Source organism: Cuculus canorus, chromosome 14, assembly GCF_017976375.1.
Source record: "Cuculus canorus isolate bCucCan1 chromosome 14, bCucCan1.pri, whole genome shotgun sequence".
NCBI lineage: Eukaryota > Metazoa > Chordata > Aves > Cuculiformes > Cuculidae > Cuculus > Cuculus canorus.
Genome location: NC_071414.1, coordinates 12,483,880 through 12,500,880, shown reverse-complemented (window position 1 = coordinate 12,500,880; position 17,001 = coordinate 12,483,880). Strand labels below are relative to the sequence as shown.

Below are 17,001 nucleotides of genomic sequence, written 5' to 3'. Positions count from 1 at the left end.
GGAATTTGAGGGAAGTTGCCTATTACAGCATAGGAATACAACTATAATGATAGAATAGATATTTATAAGTTTCTTATTACTGCTTTTAACCATACTGGTTTCATAAGCACAGTGCTAGAGCAGGGATCTGACTGGCCAGCTGTTCCCAAGGGATGGAGCGTCAGCAGTTGGGACTGGCCACGAAAATGGAAGGAAGGTCCGAAGACTGAAGGTCAGCACTGAGTTAGTTTCTCATGAATTTGCATAGCAGCCTGCTCTGCGCTTTTACCCTTTTCTTCCCACAGGAAGAAGCTATATGTTTAAGGCAATGTGCATTTTGGTTATTTGAAACAAACCACGGAACAGAACAGGTCATGGTGTAAACTACCACCCAACCTTCTGAGAACAAACAATGAGGCAATGCTTCTGTAGTAGCACAGGGCTTCCTCTCTGCTGCTTTAGGGGAATACTGAGCAGTTCATTGCATGCAATGAGAGGATGTGTATCATTTTTAGTTTGTAGAATGGACTATGTAATTTCTAGAAAGAGGATATGAGGGATTGTGAGGTGATGATTCTAAATGAATCATTGCACTATTTACGGCTAAGAACTTCCCATCTGTCTATCTGGGTTTTTTTGTCTGTAACAGAAACGAAATTGACTTTTAAACACCCTGTGTTACTATCTGGTGCCTGACCTCAGACACTACAGATAAAGCAACTGTTCCAGAGGTGGGAACACTTGGATTTCACAGTATGAGTAAAGAGGGAAAAAAACTTTTGGCAACCATGATTTGGTTTTGTTATATATGTTGTGAATAGCTGCTACATAAATAGATCTATTGTAGAATGTATGTAATTGTGAATCTATATAAAACACGGGTCTGTACTAGATCTTATCCTCAGAGTGTTTTCTGATTAACCTATCCTTACAGTAATATGTATTAACTAAACATACCCATTTACATGTGGATTCAGACTTTGCAACCAAGGTACAGATTGTCTGCACAACCCTGGCCTTTCATTTCTATTAACATACACGCTAGAGAAAGAAACTCCTTGAGGTACCCTTGTGCATAAAGTCATAACGTGAGGACACAGCGATAGGGGAAAATAAACCCCAAGGCTGGAGTGTCGGACAGGTGCCGGAGGCACACGCGGCCCCTCCTGTGTCCTGGGGGTAGCTCTGTCGCTGCAGGAGTCTGTAAAGAGATGTTCCCTCTGAAATTGGGCCAGAGCCCCTGGCTGATGTGTTGCCGTAACGAAGCATTTAATAAACATCCAGGGACCAGTTAGAGAAGTTTAATGGTAGTGGTGGAATCTGTTATAGTAAAACCACTTGAAAATATCGCCACGCGTTGTCTTGCTTTTCTTCCGAGAAATGCTCCCGCACTTATATATAGACACTTACCGATTAAAACGCAATTTATATCTCAAATCCCTCTCGCCCAGGTGCTGTTTCGCTGCCTGGGGCAGGAGCAGCGGTCCCTGCCGGGGACCCACAGCGACCCGGGGGCTCCGGGGCATCAACTGAGGACGCAGCGAGGGAGGAAACCCCTCCGACACCCCCACAGCCGCGACGCGCTCTGCCCGGCGGGGGCGGGTCCGTCCCGGCGCGGGCGGTTCCGGCGGTCTCCCCTCCCCGCGCCGTGCAGCCCGGATCCTGCTTAGCTTGCAGCGCCCCCTACCGCCCCCCCGCCCCGCCCGCAGCCCGCCATGGAGGAGGACGAGGGGCCGGCGGGTGCGCGGCGCCCCCCCCGCCGCTCGCCCAGCCCCGGCCGCCTGGACGTGAGCTCCAGCCGCTTCGACCCGCTGCTGGCGCTGTACTCGGCCGACACGCCGCTGCCCTTCCCCGCCGCGCCCTGCTTCAACAACCTGGCCGAGTACGAGAGCTTCCAGCGCGGCCTGCTCCGCCCGCGGGGCCGCCGCGCCGCCCCGTCCCGCCGCGCCGCCCCGACCCGCCGCGGCCCGCCCGACCCCGAGCGCATCCAGCGCCTCCGCAGCCTCATGGTCAACGCGGGGCCCGAGCGCGGCGCGGCGCGGAGGCGGCGGGCACCGCGCAACGTGCTCACCAGGATGCCCCGTAAGGGACGGGCGCGGGTGCGGGAAACGGAGCGGGAGGGGACGGAGCAGCGGGTGCGGGAAACGGAGCCGGGGGGATGGAGCAGGGGATGCGGGGGATGGAGCTGGGGGGGTGCGGGGGAATGAGAGGTGCGGGTGGGACGGAGCAGGAGGAGACGGAGCTGGGGGGTGCGGGAGGATGGGGGTGCGAAGGACGGAGCAGGAGGGGATGGAGCCCAGGGGGATGAAGTCGGGGATGCGGGGAAGGGAGCTGAGGGTGCGCAAAACGGAGCTGGAGAGACGGAGCTGGGGATGCGGGGGGCACAGGGAGTGCGGGGGTGATGGAGCGGGAGAGTGCAAGGGGGACGGAGCTGGGCAGGCGGGTTACGGGGGCTGCGGGGGGACGGGGGTGCAGGGGGCACAGAGCCAGGGATGCGGGAGGGAAGGGGGATACGGGGGGGATGGAACCAAGGATGCGGGGCAATAGGGATGCGAAGGACGGAGCTGGGAGATGCGGGAGGGACACGGGGTGCAAGGGGGACGGAGCCGAGGGTGCGGACAGACCCGAGCGTGGTGGGAGGTGCGGGGTTGGGATGGAGTTTGGGGGAATTTGGAGGTTTGACCAGAGCTTGAATCAAAAAAATTTCATTTTTTATAATAGTAACTGGTGGAACCGAGAAACTGTGCTTTTCACAAAGCTGCTTGTTCGGGGAGAATAATTTATAGCCAATAAGGCTATACAGAATAATTTATAGAATAATTTATAATAAGAATAATTTATAGCCAAAATTGTGTGCTTTCCTTGTTAGTAGGGGCCTGTCCGCATCATGGGTGGGCCAGCATTTGAGGCTTGGATTATAAGGCAGTAGCTGCCTCTGAAGGTAACTGGTACGTGGTTTGTAGCATCCCACAGTTGTGGTGCTGTGCTCCCAGGTAGCTTTGACAAGGTATGATGTGTCCCTTAAATGTAGTGGGTCAGAAACGTAGTGAAATGAAATGGAGCTGAAACTTTGCTTGTCATGAGAGAAGGTTTCAGGTATAGCCGTGTCTGTTCTGGATCAGTTCAGGAGAAGCTATTTCTAATTCCTTTGCATTTACCAAGGGGCAGAGAACTCATGTGCAGGCACAGATCAGTTAGGAAGGCGTTTGATAGTGTTCTGAGTTATTTCAACTGCGCTAAATTGCTTTGCTCTTGTTTTCTTTCAATCTTGCCTCTTAATAAAGTCTACCCTGAGGACAGCGATTTGAACTTAACCAGTGTTTGGATCTTTATTTTCTCCTTCCCAGGGTACTTGCCCCCTAGCTTATAGTATTTTTCTAGTCATCCTTCAGAATCCTGGTATTAAGCATGTGCTTATTTTATGCAAATAGGGATTGGATTTTGAGTATAGAAATAAACTCTCTGTGGATTGAAAAATTATTAATACTAGCGCTTAACAGCATCAAGAGCTGCAGGCAAATCCACCTGCATGCGGCGCCTGGTCTTTGCAGGGTTGGATACTTGCAGGAGAGACATGTTGCAAAAATAAATTCCTTGCATTGCCGGTTTTATTTTTTTCTGGGAAGTAGATATCAGATTGTAGAAATGGCTTTAGGTGATGTGTTCTGCCCTTGTGGTGAGGTAAAGCTGGAGGTTTGCTCTGGTGGAGCTGGAACCTTCAGCAGTAAGGAAATGTAGGAAGAACATGTATTGTTTAGGTTCGTTAGAGCTGCAAATAGTGTTTTCCGTCAGGCCTCGTGGGGTGCCGACAGGCAAAGGCATAGCTGGAAATAAAGGTTGTACTTGGATTTTTATAAGAAGTTGTAGATAAACCTCCCATATAAAAGGAACATAGGAATCTAAAAAATATCTAAATCTAAAATGATTTGTAAATTCTCAGGGTTGATTAGAAAAAAAATACTGTTACCTGATTAAAAGCATCGGTCCGATGTAGTGATAGTGTTGTCTCTGGTTCTTGTGATGGACCTATGAATTCAGAGCATAGGTTTGTCATCAGTTCAGCCAAAGGAAGCACAGAGACTGATTCAGTTACCCTCCTAAGCAAAGCTGGGAGGTACTGAGACGGCTTATGCTCCGTGTGAAAGCAATTTTCCACAGCTATCCAGCTGGAAAGGGCTGGAAAGAAGACAATGGATCTCAACAAATAATTGTGATTATGTTAATGCAGAGGGAACTGCTTTAGATTTTCCTGCTGTGGCTAAGAGTTACCATGTAGCCAAATACTGCAGATCAGCTGTCATACACTAATATTTTAGTCACTCACAGGATGCATTTTCTAGTGTGCAAATCGAACTTGGAATACGTAGACAAACACAAAGCAAGAGGTCATCTCTGACTCGGATATTTTTGTTAATATGAAGAACTCTGAGAGATTTTTAGACCAGTGATTTTTCCATGACACTCAGTAGGAACTGCACAGCAATCCTGGGGCTGTGTTTGCAGAAGCAAACAGGTAGCTGTAATTTATTGCTGGTATGGCTTCACTGTGGCTTGGTTGGAAGTTGTAAAGTAAATAATATCTACCCTTCTAGATAAAGTACACTTGCAAGGATTATGTCAGTGTGCAGATAAGGTTCTGTGTACGGGTAAGCTGTGTGTTTTAGTGAATTCCTTTAGGGCCTTTGCCCTGACTAAAAGTGTTATTGTGCTGCAGTTTAGCATGGTTTCATTGGTGGCTGCTGCTTTTAGTAATTTTCTTTGCCAAAGAACTGTACATCTTTGAAGGATGTTCAGATGGCTGGTCAAAGTTTTAGCTGAAAAAATACATTTTCATCAACTTAAACTGATCCAGTTTAGTTAGTTGAAGAACTTGGAGTAATCTGCTGCTTCAGAAAGCTCCTTGTAAAGAAAAGCAATGGATCTGCTGCAATACTTCATTAACAGATTGTAGCTAATTGAGGTAGCTTTAACTCGGCATTTGTCTTTTCTGCAAAAACACATTTTGCTTCCTTGAGCTTTCTGTTCCCTCTGAACCATTTCTACTTAAGATTAGCATTACTTAGAATGTATTTGAAATGTAGCAAAAGAATTTTCAACTAAGGATGATTTGGCTTTGGGTTACGTAAAGTGAAACCTTCGTATTTTCTGAAGTCTTTGCTGTCCCCACTGTAAGGAGAGTTTTGGTGGTCTAGTATGTTCGGTCACAGTGTGTTACAGTGCTCTAGGGCTGCTCGTTTGCTTTGCTGGGAAGGCCAGTGTTGCACCAAGATCTGCTGTACTTCTTCATAGAGCAGATTTCTACATATTTGTATGCATTTTGTTGCATACAAATGTTTTTGATGTTTTCTTTCTGTTTCAGTCCATGAAGGCAGCCCATTGGGGGAACTTCATCGCTGTGTCCGAGATGGTGTAAAAATCAATGTCCACATCCGCACCTTCAAAGGGCTTCGTGGAGTCTGCACAGGGTTTTTGGTTGCATTTGACAAGTTCTGGAATATGGTAATTATTGTTCCAGCCCTTGATTTACAACCGCTATATTGAAAACTTGACATTTGCAAGAGGTTTAAGAAAACTATATTTTAAGAAGATTAATGTGGTATTGTGGTTCATAAAGCTAATTTGCTCTGGCACCAAGTGGTAGGTTTCAGATTTAAGTGGTGCTTGTTGTTTGATTGGTATGTCTGAGAGGTGCATAGTCATTTTAGAGGAGGTTCTAGGTGAGACAGAAGCTTTGGAGCATTCCCAACACCTTCAAAGGTTTTGGATAAGAACCCAGGAAGGTGAAATATGAGAATCCCAAAAGCTTCATAAATTTGCTCTGCAAAACAGTCTTGTAGTGTTATTCATTTTTCTTTCACTAAAATGTCACTGGGATGTCAATAGCAAAATTTTTTCCCTGTGTTCTACCACATGAAGATCTTGAAGACAGTGGATGAAAAAGCAGCTATTAAATATTTGTGCCCCTTGGGACTGTGAAAAGTTTGGAAATAGATGGGGGAGGGAGAAGGATTTTGCAGACAAGGCTCACAAGGATTTTGCAAATAATGCAGAATGATTGCTAGGCTTTGGTGTTGCTTTTATACTTCAGTACAACTTAGATGATTAAGAAGCCAACTCCAAAGCACAGCTTGTTCCTAGGATGGATTTTCTCTCAGAGAATAATTTTATAATGCCATGACACAAAGCTGGTCCAAAGCTTCTTCATCTTGTCTTTTGATGTTGACCTTTCTGTTTCTTTTTCCTTCTTCTAGGCCCTGACAGACGTGGATGAGACTTACAGGAAACCAATAACAGGCAAAGCTTTCTATGCAGAGCCTCAGCTCACACTAACCCGGGTAAGTAACCTTCCCCGGTGGCTTTTTCTTCTTTTTCTTTTTTTTTTTTTACTTTTTTCAAAATAGTAATAGAGGAGCATTGATTAGAAAGCTGTATTTACATTTGAAATGTTTTACCTCCTTTTCTTAAAGATGACTCTAAAATGAGGGGGAAAGGGGAACAGTTTTATGACCGTTTTGAAAGTACTTTGGCTGTGGATCAGTGTTACAGAAGTTCCACTTTAGAGTTCCTAGTATCAGATCACAGTTGCTGCCACTGCTTAGTGCAGTCTGCTGACCTGTAAGCTCACTCTCTGTTTTATTTATTTATTTGTTCTGTGAGTTTTTTTGCATCCGTGGCTGATAGGGTCCATATTTGTCCTGCCGGGTGATTTGGCAGTGCATAACTGATAGTAACGTTCATGGAATGTCAGTCTTTGACTCCAGCCAACGAGAAGTCTGTTTGGTCACTGCAACTTCTAGATTCTGTGTGCGGCTGCAAAGCAAGACACTCTAGGATCCAGCTGCAAAAAAAAAAAAGATGTTTATGAAGTTGAGAACTTAAGAAATGATAGATGAACTTCTGAACAATGAAGGGAAAATGTGTGGCAGTGCTGTGCCTGTTGAATGGCATAGCTCTGGGCCTTTCGAACATCAAAGAAGCATCACAAAAACTTTTGAACGGTTTCATTGTGAGGAATTTACTTTCAAATTCCAGTCATTTAATTCTGTTTTCTGATAGAACCCACCCTTCCTTTTTTAAAGATTAGTTCAAAATAATCAAGTTGTCATTGTTCCTTTAGCCCATTCTCACAGGGATTGGCTTTCCATCTTGTTGCTGGGAAGAGACAGGCTAACCAAGAATCCTTTTCATTTGTCAGTATTTCATAAAAGCTTTCCTTCTGCCAGAGTAAAAGCAGTTTCTTTTCCAGTTTCAGCAGCATGTGTTCTTAGATTAGTGAGTTCATACAGTGCTGTGGGGCTGCTGCTTTAGCTTTTATTATTTTTCTATTGTTTTTGGTCTGCTCACCTCCCAGAATGCCCACATGGCCCCTTTTAGTTTGTTTTGGGGAACACAAAAGGTCCATCATTTTTTCAGTATAGACTCTTTGCTGATTGAGGCCCTTTATTTTGGGATTCATGTCCTGCCTGAGGACATGGGGATAGAAATCTCTGGTACTATCTGACGGTATTACAAGAGCACTGGGGAGACTGAACTAATGGAGGAACTTAGTAGCTTTCTGTTGTTCCTAACCAAAGTTAAATGCTGCTGCACTTCAGTATTGCTCCCCAAATTAAAGATGTTCATGTGCATGGAAGAGATCCATTCACCTTATGTCATGATTTGACTTTGGCAAGAGAACATAGTATTTGTTGCTAGTAAAGATTCTTCACTAACTGTGTATTGTGAGCTCTGATTTGGGATTGTATATGCAAATACCAAGTAGAAATGCCAAACAAGCAGCCTCTCTGGTTTTATGAATGTTGCAAATGTTCTTTTGCAGCTGTTTGACAGACTAAAACTGCAGGAGTCCTCAGTGAAGAAGGGAGCTGACTCAAAGACTGTCTCAGAGGAGCTAACCCTGACAAATGACTCTCAGACGCTTGGATGGAAAGTTGGATCAGGACGAGGGAGATCAGAAGATGAGCGCGAGAAGCAGAAATGCTTGGGCAGAGCTGGAGAAAAGAAGATGCCAGGTGATGATTTGCATCTGGCTGCCAGAAGTGAAGCTGATGTGGGTAGCGGGACTGCCCACACAGAGGGTGCCAGTGCTAGCGGTACCCGTGCAAGAAGCCAGTCACGAAGGAAAAAGCGTCCCAAAGTGGATTACCAACAGGTGTTCACACGTCACATAAATCAGATTTTTATTCGAGGAGAGAATGTCTTGCTTGTCCATTTAGCACATTGACTTGGCTGACCTTTGTCAGGGTGTTTATCTGATAGCATGAATTGCCGCTGCAGCTCTCATTGCTATTTAGCATTCTCATTAAGTATGACGGTACTGTGACTGGTTTCCCATGGCCACAACAGGGTAGGGGAAATAATTCTAACTGGAACATCCTGAGCTTGATGCCAAAGCTCTCCTTAGATCTCTGTTGGGGGTCTCGGGACAAGGTCAGCAACTCAGTTGTTTCTGTGAGATGAGGGAGATAAGCACAGATCCTACTGCTCTGTAGAAAGAAGCTAAATGGAGAGAGGGTTGGAAGAACTCAGTTATAGGAGCTAATTGTGGCACACTTAAGAAGCTTAAGATTTCTCCACCTGAAATGAATAACAAATGCTATTTGACATGTTCTGAGTAATCTCTAGAGGAGAGGGCTAATGAAACCAACAGTTTTTCTGCTGTTGTTACATGGATGTCTTCTTTTCCAGACATAATTCTGACAGTCATTTTGAGATAGTCTGTAAGAAGGTGGGGTAACATCTTACTGAGGGCTATCAGCCACTTCTTCATACTTAGCTCTGTAATGCCATGTGTGATAGAAAACTTTTTAGTTGAAAACTACTCCTTTTCTGTGAATGATGGCAAAACTTGATTTCAATATCAAATCTTAGGCTTCTATTTGCAAAGCTGTGCTGTAGCCCTGTGTCACCAGCAAGCAGCTAATGTAGCTGATCCAGGCACTTCCACATTTGGAGTTTACCTGTGAATGTTGTGGATGCAGATGGAAAATTGTACTTTTATATTTCAACATTCGCTACTTAGTGTAATAGTGAAGTTTGCAAAGTTGTAGTTTTTTCTTCTCAGATTTAAGTGTTTGTGCCGAGCACAATTATACGGTATCTAAGCGCCTTTCGAGCTCCCTCTGTTGAAACTAGAGGTGCTGTCTCCAGCAATTCTCATGGAGCAGAAATCTTTCTGTGTCTTCCCTATCCATATGAATGATGCATCGTCTAATTCCAGTTGAACTGAGCTTTGGAGGTGTGCCTAAAAAGTGATTTGAAGTGCAAAAGTCAAACTCAGCTCATGAGTGGTTTTATTTTAGCAAGGCTGTTAAGCTACTGTAGATCAGGCCAGATTTCTGCAGGTATAAACAGCTTTTCAAGAGGTAAATGCAGAAATTTGAGGGTAGATGAATCTGTTACATTATCTGGTCTGTTCCTCTAGCTGTCAAAGCATGCTAGATTTCACACTGCTAGTCCGGTATTCATCTCAACTACCTTGTGCTTTGCAGCAGCTCCGTGTGTTCAAGATGAAGTTGGGAAATTGCCAGGATAATGGTTAGACCTTATGATGGGTAGAACAACTTTTTATTTCTTTATAGCAGGTCTTGTATTGCATATAGAGGCCATAAGTCCTCAGACTGGGTGACTGTACTTTCAGTGACATATATTTCTGTTGCTGCAAATGTGGCATACTGCTGGCTTGTCGTTAGGGGTATGTCTGGTGCTTGAGTGAATTACAGAAATCATTCAGCAGGAGTTCCTGGACACACGAAGCAGCTGTATGCCTCTGGGGGAGCCAGAAACTTTTATGTCAACATTCCAGATGACATGGGATTTGGATGGCTGATCAGCTTAGCCACTGAGCTGCAAACCCAAGTTCAGCCTGGGACAGAAGTGCCTCAGAATAAAAAGTACTGTTGAGGCAAAACAGCTTCATTAAGAGTGGAGAAAAAAAAAAAAAGGGAAAGAATACCGACAGTTTCTTATTATACATTGCTTTATTGCTATAATGTGTTCCTACTATGAACTGAGACTAGTTACTGAAAAGATTCTTCTCTCAGAGATGCTTGTTTCTTCTCCTTTTGTGCTGTTCTTGTTTGCGTGCACGTAGTCTACAGTTCTTCCTCCTCACCCTTGTCAGTACTTCATCTCCTCAAAACGTTCTAAATGCTGGTTTGGGAAGATTGTTCTTGTATTCACCCCTTGTCATCCTAGCTTTCTCGGTTGGCTTTCTGTGTGGTTGCCAGCTAACTAGAACTCTGACAAATTATTAGAAACACGTGAAGCCAGAAACAAGGGCCATATTTTTGCTCCTGACTTCTCGGCGGCTTTTATTGCAAGTGAATATTTTTCTTTATTCTGTTTTTGGTGTTAGATAGTTTTTCCTCTCTGCTTTCTGGATGTTTTGTTTTTATTTCAGTTGGTTGGGTTAACTTACCTCTTCCTTCTCCATTCATGCCAAAGGCTGCTGGTTTTGACGTCTCTTCCTTCCTTTGTACTTGACCAAAGGGTGTCAGATCTCCACTCAGGCCTATGTAGTATGACATCTAATTGAATTCTTGCTTTTCTTTACCTCACATTCTTACATTCCCAGTTCTCTCTGTCTGTCTAGTTTATACTGCCTTGTGCATTAAATAAGATGCAATACCATGAATGTTCTGGTAGCTGTGGTGCCCTCTTTCCTTGTCGTTTGACACTCCACCAAGTTCTCAGTTGCTAATAGAAGTGTCAGTGTTCTCTTTCATCGGAAGTTTTTCTATGAAACCTTGCAGGTGTTCATTGCTTTACAGCTGCAAGTTTCTTTTTTTTTTTCTTACGTTTTATGAAAACTGCTGGTGCTTACACTTGCATTTGTGCCTTGATTTTTATATCATCACTGACGCATACTTCCAAAATCATCACCTCAGTCAACAAACCTGGGTAAGAACTATATGGTTTGTCTACTTTTTTTGCTCTACCTCATTATTAAACTGTTCCTTCTCTATTCTCATTGTTGTCTCCTCTGTGGAGTTCGTTAAAGTTCTCTCTTCCAATTCAGATTTAATGGCTTAGTTGGTGGTTCTTCATTTGTTTCCAGCTTCCCTTCCACCTCCCATGGTTTCCAAGCTGCTTCCTAACTACAGCCTCTTTTACAACTTCAGATCTTCCAAAATGTCTTCCTTTTCCATACTTTTTTCTAACACTGTATCTTTTAAAGCCCATTATCAAACTGCTGTTTTATTAATTTTGTCTCTTTCAAGGTCAGCATTTGTGGTTTTTCTCTTTCAAGCACCATGATTGTGACTAAGCAAGTGATCCTGTGTGTTGTTACTTGCATATTTAGTACTTCAGATGAAATTGTTCTTGAAATAAAATTGAATCTAATGTTCTGAAATGAAGTCTTCTACCTCACTTAAGTATTCATATAAATCTGTTCAAAAACAAAAAACAACCCTCAAAACCAAATGAGCTGCTTTTTTAATTGTTTCTAGTTGTTTCTTTCAATGTTTTTCCTTTTCCAAACAGCATGAAATCCAGGTTCTTTGTTCAAAAAGCTGTCGCTCCTCTGCTGCAGCAGTGTCACAAACATGGTGTGAGTGTAGACACCTGAAGTTACTATGCTAAAGAATGAAGGGTAGGAGCGGGAGGCAATCATAAGAAGCAGCTGCATGAGATTGAAAAAGCCTGAGCCAAATATAAAGAACTCTCTGAAGAGGACCTACATACTGATTGCAACCTGTGCAGTATTTCTAGGACGTTATTCAGCCTGGTGCTCAGCGGTGATTCCTGAAGCGTGTTTATGAGGAGGAACTGAATTACTACAAGGCGAGTGTTCTGAACTACCTTTGAGGAAATGTGATAATTTGAGAATTTTTTAGAATAATTCCTAAAATAGCAGGCAAATCTGAAACTTGTGAAATGTTATGCCGGCTGCAGAAACAATGTAATGCAATAGTTTTGGAATGTGATATCACAGATATGTCTCATGATGCCATCGCATGTCTTTTCTTTAACAACGAAGTTCAGTAGGAAGCCAAGTCTTATGGTTGCTTTAAGAGTGGTGGTTTTATTTGTAGAGTGATGACCTTTACAGATAGTCTGAATGAGGTTTTCATGGAACCGCAGTATAAAACCTTGCCATGATGTTGGGATACAAGGAGACTAGCAGGAAGAATCAGGCTGAGAGCTGCTGTGTTACCCTGCAGTTCTGGGTATCATGTCTGAGAGTGTTTCTTGGAAAAAATTCTTTTACATGGCTGCTTGATTTCTATTGAACACTTCTTAAACAGGGCTGTGGTGGTAGAGTAGGAAAGGCCAAAGGAAAATAAGGATCTTATAAAAAGTGTGGGTTTAGTTCATTCTCTCAGCTGGCTTGTCCAATGTGTTATTGCCCAGAAATGTTTTTTCTGATCTGCAGACAGGTATTTAGCATGTCCTCACCAGGTGATTACTGAAGTAGTCACTGAGTAATGTTTTCCATCTGCTGCTTGTCCTTCAATTTCTGGATTTCTTATTTCTGATGCGGTTTTCCCATCTGTATCATTTGGAAGCAGGGCAAGGTCTCTCAGCAGGAGTAGGCTTCACTGCACACTGGTTTTTTTACCCCCTCCCTAAGGAATGTTTCCCCATCTAGTTATGCATCCAGGTAGCTTTTGGCTATTCTTGATATTCTCTGCAGACTTTTGGAAGTGTTTATCTTGGAACAGTTGGAGTAAACTGATTTTTTAAACTTTTTTTTCACTCGCTTTCCTCCCCACAGTGCTAGGGTTTCCTAATCTGCTGTTGCAGTGACCCACTTACACCTATGAATCACCATGGGTGAAGCAGTGTCCAGGAAAAAAAGAAGCAGAGAAAAAAAATGTCCGATTTTTGTTGAGTTTGACATTCTGTCCAACACGCTGCCCACACTTACCATTTCTGTTGCTTATTGGCACTGACCTAAATGAAACGGGTGGAAAAGATGATTTCATCCGGCATCTTGAAAGACAATGAAAAGGCATCAGGGACAGCAAAGTGGAATGACTCTGAGTTTCTGAAGATGTGTGTCTCCCATTAAACTTCCTGCCTTTGATTAAACAGATCAGAATTATAACCACCATCTCAAACTGCAAGCTCTGCAGCTGGGTAAAATTGGAAGGCCCGGTACCACATCCTTAGAGGCAAAGCAGCAGCGATGATGCAGTGATTCCTTCAGCCAGGCAAACTCTTTCCTGAGAAGCTGTTACGTGTTAGTGCCTGCCTCAAAGCAAAAATGCAAAATAGTCTGAGTTAGTATGGAGATGTTTCCTCTTCTGCCTGCATTGTGAAGTGTAAATGCTGCAGCATACATAGCAGTGAGGTCTGATGAGGTGGACAGGAAGACAGGGATTGCCTGTTGCAACAGGAGCTCAAGGGGGGAAACGTAAAATCTTAGTAATATCCTTCTAGCTGATGAGAATGAAGTCTAGCAAAGGAGGATAGAGTCCAAGCTGAGCTTCAATTTTTGATTTACCAAAAATATTAATATCATGGTAGGGTGTGCTTGGACCAAAACATAAGAATGCATTCAGGTTTTCATTTAAAAACTCTTAAATTGGTCAGACTCTTTTTCCAGCAGTGCCTGTGTCTCATCTTCAGGTAAGCGTTATTACAACTTTTTCTCAAAAGTACTGCTGTTCATGTAGCCAGGAATGTTTTATTTCGTACCTAAAAGGTGCTTTTAAGAGCTGCTGTCATTAGAAGGAAACACCCGTTTTCAGGAGGTTACATTTATTTTCTGACTTAAAAACCTAAGATGAAACCGGCAACAGTTGGATGTAAGTAGAGCAGTTTATATCTGCTTGGAAAAAAAAAATCTTTTAAAAAATCATGGCTTTTTCTGTTGGGTGTTGCCCACGTATCAGCAGGAAAAAGGATCAATTGAAGCATGATAGGAATGTGGAGAAAATCCTTACTATTTAAAAGCATCTTTTGCTGACATCTTTACCCAGTAGCAGCCTGGGCAGAAAAAAAAACGCAACCACTTGGAAAGAGATAAGGAGGGTGGTCTGGGGGTTCCCCTCCAGGTGGGCGCTGCGGGATCAAGTGCACTTGATGAAGACTGTCTTGATGCAAAAAGAAAATGCATGCAATCTACTGTAAGTATGACATGTACCTCTCTGTGCATTTTCCCAACTATAGACTTCCGTGGCATGCTGAAAGTGAGAAGGCAGGCAGAGAAAAAAATGGTGACCCCTTGAAATGGGAGATTGCTTTCTAACCTGGCATAATATATCCAGCATTGGGTAGCTGTGCTGAATAGGGGAAGGGGGAATATGCAGAGACAGTTCTTGAGTGCAGCCTCTGTTATGTTGTGAGCATTTTCACAGCACGCAAACTGTGCCTCTGGAGTCTGCCAGACTCCATGCTTAATAACTGACACATTTGATCCTGCCTCTAAAATTTTGCAGTGGAAACCCAGTGGGAGAAAAACAAGTAAGCAAATTTCTGCTTTTGAGGCAGGGGTGGTAGGAGGCTTGGTTATCCTTGTTAGCTTCCTGGGGTTGCCGGAGAAAGGACTGCTTTAGTGGAGGAATATCAGAGATGGCTTGTCTCATGATATTTACAAGTCCTTTTAGATGTCACTGTAAGTGCTCTTGCTCTTAGCAGGTAGAAGTGAAGGCCTGTCAGGGAAGGAAAATGCCTTCTGATGTTCCTGGGTAACTATTTTATTAGCTGCTAGCTTCATAGTGTACACTTGGATGACTTAGCTGAAGAAAATTAGTACACCTGAGACTTTCAGTCAGTCTTGTATTCGTTTAGAATGAAAAGTAGTTTGATCAATTTGTGTAAAAACATATCTATCCTTTTTCCTCTCAAAAGATCAGTGCTCTCCCTCAGGAAAGAAACGAAAGCTGCTCTTGCTGCTCTAGCGATTGCTTCTGATTTCCACTGCTTCAGAGCAAAGTGCAGCTGCGTCATTGTATCTTCAGTGTTACAGATCATTCCAAGATGAGAAAATGAGAAAAGTGTTCAGATTCTTTAAAACGAAAATGGGCATTTTGAGGGGAGTAGTTGTGTTAACTTCCTTTCAGATGGTGCATGCATCCTGCGTAGTAGCATGGACTGGGACTAGTTAACCAAGGAGTGAGTCATCCATAAGACTTTCTTAATGAACCACAGAGGAGCAGCATGACCTACCCTGCTGATGTGGGATTGGAAGTCAGGTGCTGACAAATTCTGATCTCTACTGCCACTTGCTCACTGAATGGCCTTGGCAAGTCACATCCCTCCCTTTCCCATGTGCTCCACAGCTGTAATACATCTGAGAGCAATCCTTGCCTGCCTTGCAAGGATTTGGGAAGTGGCGAGTGCTATACAAGTGCCAAGTATTGTTATTAAAGCTATAATATGTCAGGTACATAGATCATCTGCCCTCTTTAGGCACTTGACTGTTAACCTTTTCTCTTGGTACACTGAAAATGTGCAGATATTGGGTACAATGACGCACTTCAGTCCTGAAATTCCTTATGTCTTCGAGATCAGATTTGGTGACTTCAGTATCTGTTTCCCAGCTGCAATACCGTGTTTTGGTCAAATGCTGATAAATGAGAGTGTAACTCCTTTGTAGTTCCTTCTTTGTCTTCCTAAATATTTTGTTTCTTAAGCTGATGCTGCTATGAACATGTTAAACAATACTGAATTTGCAATATTCTGCTTTCCAGATATAAATGTTTATATTTAAAAGTGCTAAGACTGCAATGCAATAAATATATCCATGTAACAGTTTGCTTGAAAGCATGGTTATTTGTGCTTGTGGCAGTGATGAAGCTGCTATGGCAGTGGTTAGGACAGGTGCCTGGATGTAGAGACCACAAGGTTCTGACTGCTTGCGTTGCAGGCAGACCAGGTGTCTCTATGTGTTCTAAAGTATATTCATCTATAAAATAATATTATTATTCCTGGTTTGTAGAAGTGTGGAAAGGAAGTGAACTTCACCATGAAGAAGGTAAGAGCTACTGGCATTATCACTCCAAGATTTGTTACCTTGCTGTGTGGTCATCCACCATGCCGTCAGGAGATGGTTTTCCAGGAATCGTGGAGGTCCAGAGCTAGCAGCCAAGCATCTAGTCCAGTGTGTGCTTAGTTAGTCTGGGAACCTGACTTCCAGGAACATGTTTATTCCCATGGTGAATAACAGAAGTATTTGTCAGATATGCTAACTATATGGATGCAGCTTGCTGGAGATGTTAGCATAGCTGTGCTCTGGAATTCAGATGTTTGCTAAAAGGTGTAATTTCCATTGTGACCTGGGAGTTGTTCAAAGAGAACAAAATAAGCAGATTAAAGCTACAAGTGGCTGTATGGGGATGTACGTAATTAGAAGGATCAGACAGAATTCACGGAAGAGGTCTGCAACCCATTGACTTCCATTTGCATTTTAAAGTGCGTTTTACACTGTGACTCTCCCCTGTCTTCCAGTGTCAGATGTTCCCTGATGTCTTACAAGATGATTTACAGTTAATGTAGCAGTAAACTTTTGCTCTTTTGGATTGCAGTTCTGTCCATTTAATTCACAAGTGCAAAGGACATGAGTTCTACTTTGATGTTCATACAGGTGCTTAAGGGTAAGCCTGTACTCAAGTACCTTCTTAAAGTGGAGTCAAGCCAGTTGGTTAAACTGCAACGGTTGTATTCCCATGCTACTGGGGAAACAGGTCCCTGTATTGCCACACAACCTTACGGAGCTTTGCTCATTGTGTTTTACTGCTCCAAATTATTGAAAAATAAACCCTGTAACTTTTCTGGTGTGCAAAAGCTGGTTGAAAGGTGGTGCCACCTGAACTAGAAAGTTCAGTTTCTTCTGCTGATGTAGCAGGTTGGAGCATTTGAGCACTTTCTATGGTGCTGTAAGTGAAGTTGGATGGCAAGGGTAGCTCCTGACTGGAGGTGAAGAACTCACCCAGTCCTCTCCATCTGCCCTGCACTGAGGTCAATAAACATCCTGCATTGCTCCAGCTCCTTGTAAAGCAGATAACTCTGCTCTGTCACTTGGCTTCACGCAATTTGTGGTGTGGTGTGTTATTTTGTGTGCAGGCGCCA

At 43.4% G+C, this 17,001-nt stretch overlaps 1 protein-coding gene across 1 annotated transcript; it reads left to right on the top strand.

The window, feature by feature from the left end:
* The first annotated feature begins 1,665 nt into the window (after positions 1 to 1,665).
* On the top strand, positions 1,666 to 15,691 carry LSM11 (LSM11, U7 small nuclear RNA associated). Its single transcript, XM_054079380.1, has 4 exons — positions 1,666 to 2,061; positions 5,339 to 5,478; positions 6,231 to 6,314; positions 7,799 to 15,691. The coding sequence occupies exons 1-4, from the start codon at positions 1,695 to 1,697 to the stop codon at positions 8,201 to 8,203; spliced, it is 996 nt and encodes a 331-aa protein (XP_053935355.1). The 5' UTR covers positions 1,666 to 1,694; the 3' UTR covers positions 8,204 to 15,691.
* Positions 15,692 to 17,001: the final 1,310 nt, after the last annotated feature.